The sequence below is a fragment of the Lichtheimia ornata genome, assembly GCF_029851405.1.
Source record: "Lichtheimia ornata isolate CBS 291.66 chromosome Unknown scaffold00035, whole genome shotgun sequence".
Classification (NCBI taxonomy): Eukaryota; Fungi; Mucoromycota; class Mucoromycetes; order Mucorales; family Lichtheimiaceae; genus Lichtheimia; species Lichtheimia ornata.
Window position 1 is genome coordinate 227,851 of NW_026695355.1, and position 12,325 is coordinate 240,175.

Below are 12,325 nucleotides of genomic sequence, written 5' to 3' on the forward strand. Positions count from 1 at the left end.
CAGCATCGGAAAAATATATGTGTCCTATCACAGGAATGTAAACTTGTTACCAAAGATGCTCTCTTTCTTCTTCATCTTGCTACTTGCACTTACACAGATCACACGTTGTAATATGAGAGAGATTCCACCAAATCACCCAATGGTAGCAGCAGCAACTTGTTCCAGTAGCAATAAAGCATAGCTTTGAGCCCTGTCAATATCTTATCCATTAGTATCATAATACAATGGATCATTGGTTAAATGTCTTTTTACCTTGAATGAAGCAACCTCTTGGATCCATCATTTGTCATTGGGAGTCGTGTTATCAATGATCATCACGTGAACGACAAAACGCCTATTTCCACTCCGGTCTTGTGTCTACTTGCTTGGCGACATTCTCATCAGCATGATCAGCACGTTCTCCAGACCCATTGTTCGACGAGCACTCACTTCAGTATGCCGTAACAAGCCAACCAGATCTATGGGACAACCTCGATGTTACTCATCGCAATCTCCACCACCAACGTCAAGCAAAAAGAAGGTGCTTACTACCCTTGGGTGTTGTGCTCTTACGGGAGGTGCGGTGTATGCGACCATGGCCATACAGCATGCCGATGCCTTAGTTGACCAGAGAGTCTCATTGCTTGGAACCACCGAGAACGATGTTGCTATCGCTATTGCGGAAAGAGAAAACTTGCCGGTTGTTCGTGCTGCAAGAGAGAACCCTGACATGTTTGAATTTGAAGCTTATGCATACCTCAAAGGCAGTGCCAAAGTACAGTCATTGACAGCTGCAGTAAGTAATGATCCCATCATAAACAAGAATGCTGGTGGTGATGATTGATATATGGATGATCATTAGACATTGCGTGGAAAAGGCAGGATCATTGTCCCTCCTGTTTTATTTTACAACAAGGATCGAACGGAAGCTATGGCAGTGGTACATCTTGGCAGCGATTTGTGTGGTCATATCGGCATCGTTCATGGAGGCATGATTGCAACTTTGTTAGATGAAATCCTTGCATGTGTGGTATGTTGTTTGATTGAAAAGGATGGTATGGATTGGTTGTTGTATTCACCTTTTACCTACTTAGGCTCTTCCTGCTCTTCCAAGATTCGTCGGATACACTGCCAATCTCAATGTCGATTACCGGAAACCACTCAAAGCTGGACAATGGGTTGTTCTCAAGAGTCGATTGAATCGTGTTGAAGGTCGTAAGGCCTACGTGGAAGCATGGGTTGAAAGCGCTGATGGACAAACCAAATTCACTGAGGCCAAGTCGCTTTATGTTGGACCAAAGATGCCTTTCTAAGACAATGTACACTATATAGAGATTACGATAGACATATAAAAAGAGCGTGTATCAGTATATAATTTCTTGATGATAAAGCATGAGTGGAAGTAGTGCATGGATGGATACAATGCGCATAGAAGATAAGTAATGAAGAGGATCGACAATGAGTTAGCTTTGTACCACGTGGATTGTAGTATCTTGTGGGACATGGCGTGTAATGTTTTCTGTGCTTATTGGTAGTACTTAGCTTCGTACTAAAATGAGCGGGCAATGCTTGGCTGGTGGAAGATAAATTATACGATCCTATGTAATGATGGGAACCACCCCCAACCAAGGTGAATACAATAATGACCACAATACTGTTGAAGCTAAACTTTTATATTTAACTAGCAGCAGCAGGGTGGCTGTACGGGACATAAAAAGAGAGACATGGTAATTATAGTAACAAACAAGGCTTTGTCGGATGTGCGGAAGTTGCTTGGCCTTAATCCATCTAAAGACAAACAGGTTCTCGACGCTTATATCCCGCCCGCTCTCTCTCGCTCTTCTCTCTTTCTTTTTCTTTCTCCCATTCTTTTGTACTCATCAGCTATGCTCTCGATACCAAGAGTCAGTGCTGTACTGGCCCTGGGTGCTCTTTGGGCAAACACATGTTCCGCATTCTACCTCCCAGGAGTGGCTCCAAACGACTATGCCATCGATGACCCTGTTGCCGTCAACGTCAATTCATTAACCCAGATGTCCAATCAACAAGTCAAGTCCGTCATTTCCTACGACTACTACGATGAACGCTTCCACTTTTGTAAACCTGAAGGAGGTCCACAGACACAATCCGAGAGCCTTGGCAGTATCCTTTTCGGTGATCGTATCTTTTCTTCTCCCTTCGAGGTAATCATTTCTTCACGTGCCTAGTTCAATGTCTGTGCGTTTATTCATAATCAAATCTGATAGCTCAAAATGGGCAATGATGAAGAATGCAAGCTCTTGTGTCAAACCGACAACATTCCCAAGGAAGATGCTGAATTTATCAATCAATGCATTGCCGACGACTATGCCATCAACTGGGTGGTAGATGGCCTTCCAGCAGCACATGTTGAAAAAGATGAGCACACTGCAGAGGAATACTACAATATCGGTTTCAGCTTGGGTTTCGCCAATGGTGGTAAAGCAGCCCTCAACAATCATTACAAGATCGTCGCGTATTACCATGAACGATCCGATGGCACGCGACGTGTTGTTGGTGTGGTGGTTCATCCTGCAAGCAAGGACACCAAACTCAAGGCTGATGGCACTCCCGATTGTAAAAAGGAAAACTTGGCATTCTATCTTAAGGGTGATGGTTCGGATAAGGTCGTTTACACTTATGACATTCAATGGGTGGTATGTATCATTTTCTTGGATCATGCAAGGCGTGTGCTTTCTTTTACTCAAATCATTACATCAATAGGCTTCTGAAACTGCATGGGCTACTCGATGGGATATGTACTTGCATATTTTGGATCCTTCTATCCACTGGTTCTCGCTTGTTAATTCGATTGTCATTGTTCTCTTCTTGACTGGTATGGTTGGCATGATCTTATTGCGTGCTTTGCACAAGGATATTTCTCGCTACAATGCTGTTGAGGCACAGGTAACAAAATTTGGAATCGAATGGCAAAGTGTTGGTATTTATGGGTTGTAATAGGAGGATGTACAAGAAGATTATGGCTGGAAGCTCGTACACGGCGATGTATTCCGACCACCTACCCATCCTATGTTGCTTTCGGTTTTGGTTGGTAGTGGTATGCAACTTGTAGCAATGACTGGGCTGGTTCTCGGTAAGTATGAGGAGGAGGAGAAAAGCGTGATGGATCCAGAATTTAATGCGTCGTTAATATAGTCTTTGCCATTTTGGGCTTTTTGTCACCTTCCAACCGTGGCTCGCTCGGTACTGTGATGGTCATCTTTTTCATGGTCTTTGGCTGTATCTCTGGTTTTGTTTCGGCACGCATTTACAAGATGAATGGAGGCGAAGCATGGAAGACCAACATTATCTTGACAGCATGCTTGTTCCCTGGGTAAGTAAAGGAGGATTGGCTCTACTACTACTACTACTATAATGGGTTCTAATAAGTACTTCTTATATATAGCCTTGTTCTCGGCTCGCTCTTTGCTCTCAATTTTTTCCTGATTGCATCACATTCATCGGGTGCTGTTCCTTTTGGAACCATGGTGGCTGTTCTTGCTTTGTATTTGGTCATTTCCTTCCCATTAACAGTAGCCGGATCATACTTTGGTTTCCGAAAGCCTCGCATTGAACACCCTGTGCGCACCAATCAGATCCCCCGACAGATCCCTGACCAACCAGTTTATCTACGTTCATTGCCATCGATCTTTATGGGTGGCATTTTACCTTTTGGTGCCATTTTCATTGAACTTTATTTCATCATGAACAGCATTTGGTTCCACAGAATTTACTATGGCATCGGTTTCTTGTTCCTTGTATATGGCGTTCTCTTGCTCACATGCTCCCAGGTTACGATTCTCATGTGCTATTTCCACCTGTGCAACGAAGATTATCACTGGTCATGGCGCGCTTTTCTCACTGCTGGTGCCTGTGGTTTCTACGTTTTCTTATACTCGATCTTGTACTATTTCACCAAGCTCCAAATCCAATCCTTTGTTTCAATGGTATTGTATTTCGGATACTCTGCCATCATCAGCATGTTGATGACCGTACTCACTGGTAAGCATGGTTGCTATTTTTGGGTTGGGAGAAGCATCAAAAGAGAGAGACCTATTTCTGATGTACACTTTTATGTAGGTGCTGTCGGTTACGTGTCGTGCCTTTTCTTTTTACGCAAGATTTTTGGTAGCATCAAAGTAGACTAATGATTTAAATAAAACTATCTTTTACGCTGCACGTTTTGTCAAGGAGTGGCTTATTAAGATGGAGTAGGATGTCAAAGGTATGTATGGATACCGTAACCATGGTACGGGTAGCTGACGAGAACATATATGGATATGACTCAGTTATTTGTAATACCCAAAAGGGGCTCAATAAAGGGAAGCAGTGTGCACAAATGATACTAAGTGGGCGCAATAAGATAAACAACCAGCAATCGGATGGGTACATAAAGTAGGATGAAAGGATCCACAGCAGCATGATGTCACACAAAAAGTCATTCATTTTAAACATCAAATGACAAACAGCTGTGTGGTGATGACTCAACTGCCACATTCATATAGCAAGACAAACAATGCGGTGAGTCAACTGCCATATGTATATAGCAAGAACATGTACATGGAATCTCCAATCACTGAGAGCTCAAATGGTGAAAGTGTTATGTATAATGAGGTGGTCTACCAATGTCGATTATCAGATCTTTGGTAGGTGATTTTATCAAAAAGGATGTTTATTCATGCAACAATGCATAAATGCATATGCTGTGCAAATCCCGATCATTCGCTACATAGACTAAACTCTTCTTGCAAAAGCTATGATGAAGTCTGGAATCATAAATGACCCACCTTTCCTCGGCGGAAATCGCCAAGGGATAGACATGCATACGTCAATGGGGGTATTTGTGTTACCTTGATTTCCCATGGATCCTTCCTGGATTCATCAAAATTGATTTCCATTGTCTTCCAATCTTGAAAAGTTCAAGACAAGTATAGAAGCCATTCCAATGTTTTGAAAATGACAATGGGTACTTTCCAAAAGGGAAGAGTAAAACTATTAATTTGTGATGCATCATGTTGATATGACTAACAACTGCCGCAGCAACGGTGGTCTGTGTGTCTGTGTGCGCGTGTGTGTGGAATCTTGGCCGTCCCAGAAATTTGCTGCGCAACTGTGTGTAACTTTGTACATGTCAATCCCTATTTAACATGATCGTCAACGCGTGTACCTGTTTCTTTTTCTTTTAGACATATCAAATGACAGGTTCTTCTCCACCTTCATCATCTATACTAGCTATTGAGCTACTTCCTGAATTTGGCTGGTCAGTCCAAGGTCAACCTGCATTTGGCCCTGGATCCGTTTTTCAAGGTACATCTACAGCGTATATGAAAATCAAAGAAAACTTTCCTTAACTCCAATGTAGGCTTTGTTAGGGTGGCCCCTAGTGAACCTACTACTATCCAAGCTGATCAAATAAGGCTCTCCTTCCAAGCTATTGAAGCTATTAGACCCATTGAGCTTTCCGCTGGTATCGTTAGCACGACAAAGCGACAACAGCTATTTGGTGTTCAACACATTATGTGGAAGGGAGAAACACTTGGCGCTGAGAGACTACCATTCACCATCCAATTGCCCCTTGTTCAATATCCCCCTTCGGTTGAAGACCATGAATACTATCAATGCACTTTTCGGTTGACAGCTACCATCGAACGAGTTGTAGAGCGACAGCGTACTGTAGTTGCCCAATGCCACCGAGACATTTTGTATCGCCCCTTTATCGAAACATGTGCTTTGAAGAACCCCTTGGAAACGTCACAGCAAGAGTTACGTGTTCAGGCACTGGATTACGTACCTGGTGATAGCATCTCGGTGCGTGTGCTTCAATCCTTGCCACAAGGTTCATCAGTCACTCTTTCATTGTACCAGCGTTCGAGATTGTATGCTATCGCCGATGTCCCGGAGCTGACACAAATAGTCGCTTCAGAGAAGTGGCATGATGCTTCCAATTTTCCCTACCTTACACTTGCTCTTCCGCGTAATCTTTTGCCGTCTCTTGGTTACAGCCCAATGATGACTATATCCTATCACCTTAAGATCACTATCAAGCAACGAAGAAGGCACCTATGGGCAACCACAGGTCCTACATATGAATACCCTATCAACATTGGCACGCTTGGCTATGGTGTACGTGCTCCCGATGCTCTTCAAGTTTACTCGGCATTGAGCCAAGAGCAGCTTCGCCAAGAGCAACCCAAGTATATGGAAGCCGTACAATATGAAGACAGCCTTCCTGCGTATGATCCAACACGCCTACCTTCTTATGGATATGCTACGCTCGTTTCATGATGATACCATTGTTCTGATTCTTTCCTTCTTTCACTATGCCCTTATGTACCACTATCATTTGCATTTTCATCATTCGTTCACCTATGTACATGTAGATACCAATCATTGTAAGCATTTTTGCATTGGCATTTATTGCATTCCCCTCGATACATATTGTCGAGTGATATAGAAAATCCTTGCATCTTCCTCCATGTATACTTTTTCATCATTGGATTATTGCTCTGCCCGACACATTACTATTAAAAAGGCAACATGCTTCTCATGTGGGACAAAGAATGACGAATGGATAGCTTAGTTGCATGTTGTGTATGGTGAAGAGGACGTGGCTCATCAATGTCGGTTACACGTTCTTATTTCAGGGCTCCTCAGGGTGTCAAGTTGTTGGTTGTATTCTCCTGGCATTGTGCGCGCTGTTAAATCAAAGTTCATTGTTGTCCTTCGTAACACAAGAGATGCTCGCGTGGTGGTGTTCATTCTTCCGCTAGCTCCCAATGCCTTGGTCCCTCTCTGTTCCCAGGTAAGTAATTAGCCCACAACAAGGATATGATATCATGAGGACTTCACAATCGCCAATAGAATAAAGATGCTGAGTATAGTATAAGCCATAGCATGTAATCCTCTTTCTTCAACCAATGTTCCCATATAGCTTAATGCGTGAATAGAAAACAATCAAACTATAAAAGTCAATCCATATTCTACTTTATTCCTTGTATCCATGCCAACTATTCTGATTTCTTTTGCTTAACGTCCGCCATCTTGTTGCCCCAATACAAGAACACCTGGATAGCCAAGATACCATTGAGCACGCTAGCCAAGACGCTTCCCGTGAGCATCAATGGATCATCCAATTCAGTCATAGTGGTGAAGACACGTGCTGTTGTACCGGCAAAGTAGTTGATGACGGCGAATACAGAGAGCTGACCAGTTGATTTGTTGGCAAAGTTGGTATAGATTTGAGGTACTTTGCTTGCCAAACTGAGAGGGATCGTAGCAGCGTATAAACTCGACATTAATACGGAAGGCACCATATAAATGAGTCCATAGATGACAGCAGAGAATCCAATGAGAGTTGCAGCAGTGGCACCATATTGTCGAGCGTAATAAAGGATCATGAGCGTGATGATGATATCTTGTACCGTCAAGAAGGCTGTTTCTCCATAAGTGCTAAAGGGGTTGCCATGTCGGACGTTGTAGGAAAACGTGATAATGCAACTGAGCGTTTCAAGGATATAAGACATCAATGATAATCCACGAGCAGAGCCACTAGACAAGATGGTCAAGATCTGGGGAATCTTTACAATGGAGCCACCAACGACGATGCCAAGTCCAAGGCCCTTCGATATCGTATACTTGATGCAATCGACATTGGACAAGTCGAGCTCCTCCACCAGGGACACGTAGCATTGTTCGCCGATAAGGGCTGTGGCAGAGTTTTTGATCGGTGCTGGAAGTTGCATAGCAATGGGGAAGTGAATGAGTGGAAGAAATAAAGGAACAACACGTGGATGGATTACAGCAGATGCCTTGTACGACTGAACTTAAATACGCGTTCTTTACGAATTGATGATCTCCTCCTATACAGCACACACCCAACTTCATCACGCGTAGATAGCAACACCTTCAATCAATATGTAGCTGTGCGTAATTGCACGTTCCCAATCATGTGATGCCAACATTGTTACAACCATCTTTGTTGAACGATCGTTTACAAGAAAATGTATGGTAGTATCGTAAATGCAGGATTGTACAAGTATATCTACTTGCATAAGGAAGAGAAGAATGGGCCTGATTGATGAATTGTGTCTTGAACAAAGGCTTCGTGTAATCGAGAGTAAAACTTAGTTGCAATTACCTCTTCTTCTTGTCAACAACACCCTAGCACACGTTCCTTTTTGTGATTTAGACCTTGTATGATAGAGTAAATACGCCATTGTATCCATGACAATATGCCTCTACATTTAATAAAGATGTGTGTGTATGATTGTGTTCAATGGTTTATGCTATAGCATTCGTTTATTGTAAGGTACTCGATATGTCAGCAGTGGAAGGGATTCACTTATGGAAGATCGGATTTCCCGATTCACCCTTCTCGCTTTATCCTCAACCAAACACCACCACCACCATGAGAGCGATCGCGACCTGCTTGAGATACAGTAGCAAAATTCCCACCATTGCTTCACGAGCAGCTAGGACAACAAGACAACCAACACTGCTAAGCACTGCTTCACGGTCAACAGCGACATGGCCCCTTCGATCGTCCATCGCAAGCGATGCTTTCGCTATTAGAAACTTACACGCGTCGACTGCTACTCGAGCCGCCATTCCAAAGCAAAGCAATCGACTCATCACGGAAAAGAGCCCTTATCTTTTGGTTGGTATCTTTGTATTTGCTTCACGTCTTTTGATGATAGCATGCTAACTTTTGCAGCAACATGGTATGTAGTAAAGTGGAACAATGTTCATGCGATATCCCATGCTTACCGTACTCCCCTCGCAACGCTATCATTCTCGACACTTCCACAGCAAAAAACCCGGTAAGGCTTGGAATAATTTCACCTTCAATGCCTTGTATGTTGATTAGCTTATTGATATATAGGTCGATTGGTATCCATGGGGTGAACAAGCCATTCAAAAGGCCAAGACTGAGAACAAGCCCATTTTCTTGAGTATCGGTTATAGTACATGCCAGTGAGTAATTGATTGTTTTGCTTGTGACTATGAGAGCAATGACGTTATAATGATGCTCTTTGTTTAGTTGGTGTCACGTTATGGAGCATGAATCCTTTGAGAATGAAGAGACTGCCAAGTTTATGAATGAACACTTTGTCAACATCAAAGGTATGCCTTCCGTTGAAGATACATGCATGCCTTATACCAATGTGTCTTTTCAATGATGATAGTGGATCGTGAGGAGAATCCAGCAGTTGACAAGTTGTACATGACATACGTGCAATTGCTCACGGGTCGCGGAGGTTGGCCACTTTCTGTATTCTTGACACCCGAATTGGAACCTTTCTTTGGTGGCACCTATTTCCCTCCTGGTGATCAATATGGCTCACCTGGTTTCCGCACCTTGTTGGCTCGTATTTCTGAAATTTGGGAAGCAGCCCCTGACAAGCTGAGAGAGGATGCACAAGGAACAATGGCACAAATGAAGAATTATTTCGAGTCCAAAGTGTCCGGTGGTGAAGATGCAGCCAATGACTTGGATCCCGATACTTTGATCAAGACTGCCTTTGAGCACTTTAATTCATCCTTTGATGCTGAATATGGTGGCTTCACTCCCGCTCCCAAATTCCCCACTCCCGTCCAACTTGGCTTCTTGTTCGATTACTATGGTTACTTTGCCAAGGATGCAGTTCATGGAGAGAATGCGAAGCAAGCACTTGATATGGCTCTTTTCACTCTCAACGTAAGTTGCGCATCATGGCTTATATACCTGAGTCTGACACTATTGATAGAAAATTGCAATGGGTGGTATCCATGGTAAGTGATATTCAATGTGCCCCATATTAAGGGAGTGACTAACATGGGGTTGATTGTCTTGAAGATCATGTTGGAAACGGTTTCCACAGGTAAGAAATGGATAATGCTGTAATTTATCCAAGGACACTAACGGCTCGATCATTCTACAGATACAGCACCGACAAATTTTGGCACGTTCCCCACTTTGAAAAGATGCTTTACGATCAGGCACAGGTAAGATGACAAGCATTAGGTTGATATGGCTTCGACACCAATATCTTACATTGGGTGATAGTTGCTCTCTGCATACGTGACGGCGTACAAGGTTTCACGAGATGATGGTTATGCAAACGTGGCTCGAGATATTATCCAATATGTGGCTCGTGATTTGCAGCATCCTGCTGGTGGCTTCTATTCAGCTGAAGACGCAGATTCTTATCCTGAGGACGATCCTTCGAAGAAGATTGGTAGGTTACTCAACCAAAAATGGAGCACATGATACTTACATTAAGTTATGAAGAGGGAGCATTCTATGTTTGGGAAGATGAGAAGCTCGATGAGATTTTGGATCCCAAGGAAGCCAAGGTATTCAAGCGTTATTATGGTGTGACCAAGAATGGGAACGTGAATCCTGCTCTCGATCCTCAAGGCGAGCTGGAAGATCAGGTAAGAAAGAAGAAAGGAACACACTTAAACGAAAAGATGTCATGCTTACCATGGTACATAGAATGTCCTCACCGAGGAAGTGCCAGTTCCAGATGTGGCTAAGGAATTCAACCTCCCAGCAAGTGAAGTAGAGGAGCTACTCAAGCATGCCAAGGAGAAGTTATGGAACTACAGAGAGGAAAAGCGAGCCAAACCCCATTGCGATGATAAGGTAAGCTGTTTGTATATGCAACCCAGGCCATGCAATGGATACTAATCGCCATGTTGTATGGTTTTTAGATTTTGACATCTTGGAATGGTAGGTTGTATTTGGATTCACAAGGTCACGGAAGACTAATATTGCGTAAACAGGATTGATGATTTCTGGTTTGGCATTGGCTGCGCAAACATTCAAAGACAAGCCTACTCTCGACCTCGCTATCAAAGCTGCCGATTTCATCCACAAGGAATTGTACGATTCTCAAGCACACGTATTGCGAAGAAGTTACAGGGAGGGCCCTTCCAATATCCCAGGATGTTTGGATGATTACAGGTAATGTGGTGGATGACAGCTGCCGAGAAGGGATTGCTAATATGGTGTTGCCAGCTATTTGATTCAGGGTCTGTTACACCTGTACGAGGCTACTTTCGATGAGAAATGGGTCCAATGGGCATATGATTTGCAGCAAAAGCAGAATGAGCTTTTCTACGACCATGAAAAAGGTGGCTTCTACAACATATCACAAGATGACAAGAGTATCCCCATTCGAATCAAAGATGGTAAGGTGAAGGTCATATTGCGTTTTGGATTCGTTGGTAGTAATGGTTGGGTAACGTAGAGCAAGATGGTGCGGAGCCTTCAGCGTGAGTAGTGTCCTCTTATTGAAAGGTAGCCTGTATACTGATGTCGATAAATAGCAACTCTGTGACCTTGGGCAATTTGGTGCGTCTTGGTACTTTGCTTGAGCAAGAAGAATATGTCAGCATGGCTCGCAAGACCGTTGGATCATTCAGCACAAGCTTTAGCCGTTTCCCTTACGCCATGCCAGCACTCCTAGGATCGTTTATGTTGATGGTCAATGGTATCAAACAGGTATGTGATATCATCATTAGTAGACGTATGATCCTGTAGCATCGCAAAATGACTGAATGAGATACCATAGATCGTGTTGACTGGTCATGATGAAAAGGAGATGGAGCCTTTCATTCGAGTGGTATCAGAAAACTTCATGCCCAACAAGCTGGTCGCTCGTGCCAAGAAGGATGGAATCATTGCCGAGAAGAATCCTATCATTGCTCAGCTCAGCCTTGAACCCACAACACAAGCCTTTGTATGCGAGAATTTCAGTTGCGGATTGCCTATTCAAAGCGCCGATCAGCTTCAAAAGAAGATAGTAGACAAGCAATAGTGATGTTTGAACAATATTATAAAGCATTCGAATCGCTTCAAAAGATGAATATCAACATTGGCTCAACAAAAGAGAGTAGACAAACAAAGCAATTGGGCTTTATTTATTGGTACATATTGATCTTCAGCTGGAGGAGATGAGAGCTGGTCTTGTACATAGTACGTAGACACCGGTCCGAGCTTGCTTATTAGCTTAGCAGTTGAATTTGATACCGCAATCGCGACACCTGAATTCTCTTGTTAGAAGTCATATTACAACATTGTATGGCAAACTTTACTTACCAGCCTTGGCAATCACCAGAGCAGCAGCCTCTGTTGTTGCAGCTGCGAGGCATACAGTCACCTATAAATCATAATTCGCGTTGATTAGCATACTCGGTACTGTATGGTTTATAAGACGTGAGTTGCCAGCTATACTTACGATCAATAAGATGATGAGCAGGGGCACCTCCAGCAGCGGCAGCTTGCGAGACACCAGCGACACCGAGGAAAATGGCAACAATAGTGATGAACTTCATGATTGGT

At 43.3% G+C, this 12,325-nt stretch overlaps 5 protein-coding genes across 5 annotated transcripts; 4 read left to right on the top strand and 1 right to left on the bottom strand.

The window, feature by feature from the left end:
* Positions 1 to 385: 385 nt before the first annotated feature.
* O0I10_007339 (uncharacterized protein) lies at positions 386 to 1,292 on the top strand (the record flags this gene model as incomplete). The annotated part of the gene is made up of 3 exons (XM_058487357.1): positions 386 to 775; positions 842 to 1,009; positions 1,074 to 1,292. The coding sequence occupies 3 exons, from the start codon at positions 386 to 388 to the stop codon at positions 1,290 to 1,292; spliced, it is 777 nt and encodes a 258-aa protein (XP_058341918.1).
* Positions 1,293 to 1,865: 573 nt separating this feature from the next.
* Positions 1,866 to 4,145, top strand: O0I10_007340 (uncharacterized protein; the record flags this gene model as incomplete). The annotated part of the gene is made up of 7 exons (XM_058487358.1): positions 1,866 to 2,162; positions 2,226 to 2,654; positions 2,722 to 2,904; positions 2,959 to 3,091; positions 3,154 to 3,331; positions 3,404 to 3,999; positions 4,078 to 4,145. The coding sequence occupies 7 exons, from the start codon at positions 1,866 to 1,868 to the stop codon at positions 4,143 to 4,145; spliced, it is 1,884 nt and encodes a 627-aa protein (XP_058341919.1).
* Positions 4,146 to 5,192: 1,047 nt separating this feature from the next.
* On the top strand, positions 5,193 to 6,282 carry O0I10_007341 (uncharacterized protein; the record flags this gene model as incomplete). Its single annotated transcript, XM_058487359.1, has 2 exons — positions 5,193 to 5,304; positions 5,360 to 6,282. The coding sequence occupies 2 exons, from the start codon at positions 5,193 to 5,195 to the stop codon at positions 6,280 to 6,282; spliced, it is 1,035 nt and encodes a 344-aa protein (XP_058341920.1).
* A 722-nt stretch (positions 6,283 to 7,004) lies between these two features.
* O0I10_007342 (uncharacterized protein) lies at positions 7,005 to 7,739 on the bottom strand (the record flags this gene model as incomplete). The annotated part of the gene is made up of 1 exon (XM_058487360.1): positions 7,005 to 7,739. The coding sequence occupies one exon, from the start codon at positions 7,737 to 7,739 to the stop codon at positions 7,005 to 7,007; it is 735 nt and encodes a 244-aa protein (XP_058341921.1).
* Positions 7,740 to 8,714: 975 nt separating this feature from the next.
* Positions 8,715 to 11,801, top strand: O0I10_007343 (uncharacterized protein; the record flags this gene model as incomplete). Its single annotated transcript, XM_058487361.1, has 16 exons — positions 8,715 to 8,816; positions 8,879 to 8,970; positions 9,038 to 9,120; positions 9,183 to 9,694; positions 9,744 to 9,768; positions 9,833 to 9,857; positions 9,918 to 9,981; positions 10,043 to 10,214; positions 10,268 to 10,413; positions 10,475 to 10,624; positions 10,693 to 10,711; positions 10,765 to 10,945; positions 11,000 to 11,172; positions 11,232 to 11,256; positions 11,311 to 11,485; positions 11,556 to 11,801. 16 exons carry the CDS (start codon positions 8,715 to 8,717, stop codon positions 11,799 to 11,801), a joined length of 2,190 nt encoding a protein of 729 aa, XP_058341922.1.
* Between the last annotated feature and the right edge of the window lie 524 nt (positions 11,802 to 12,325).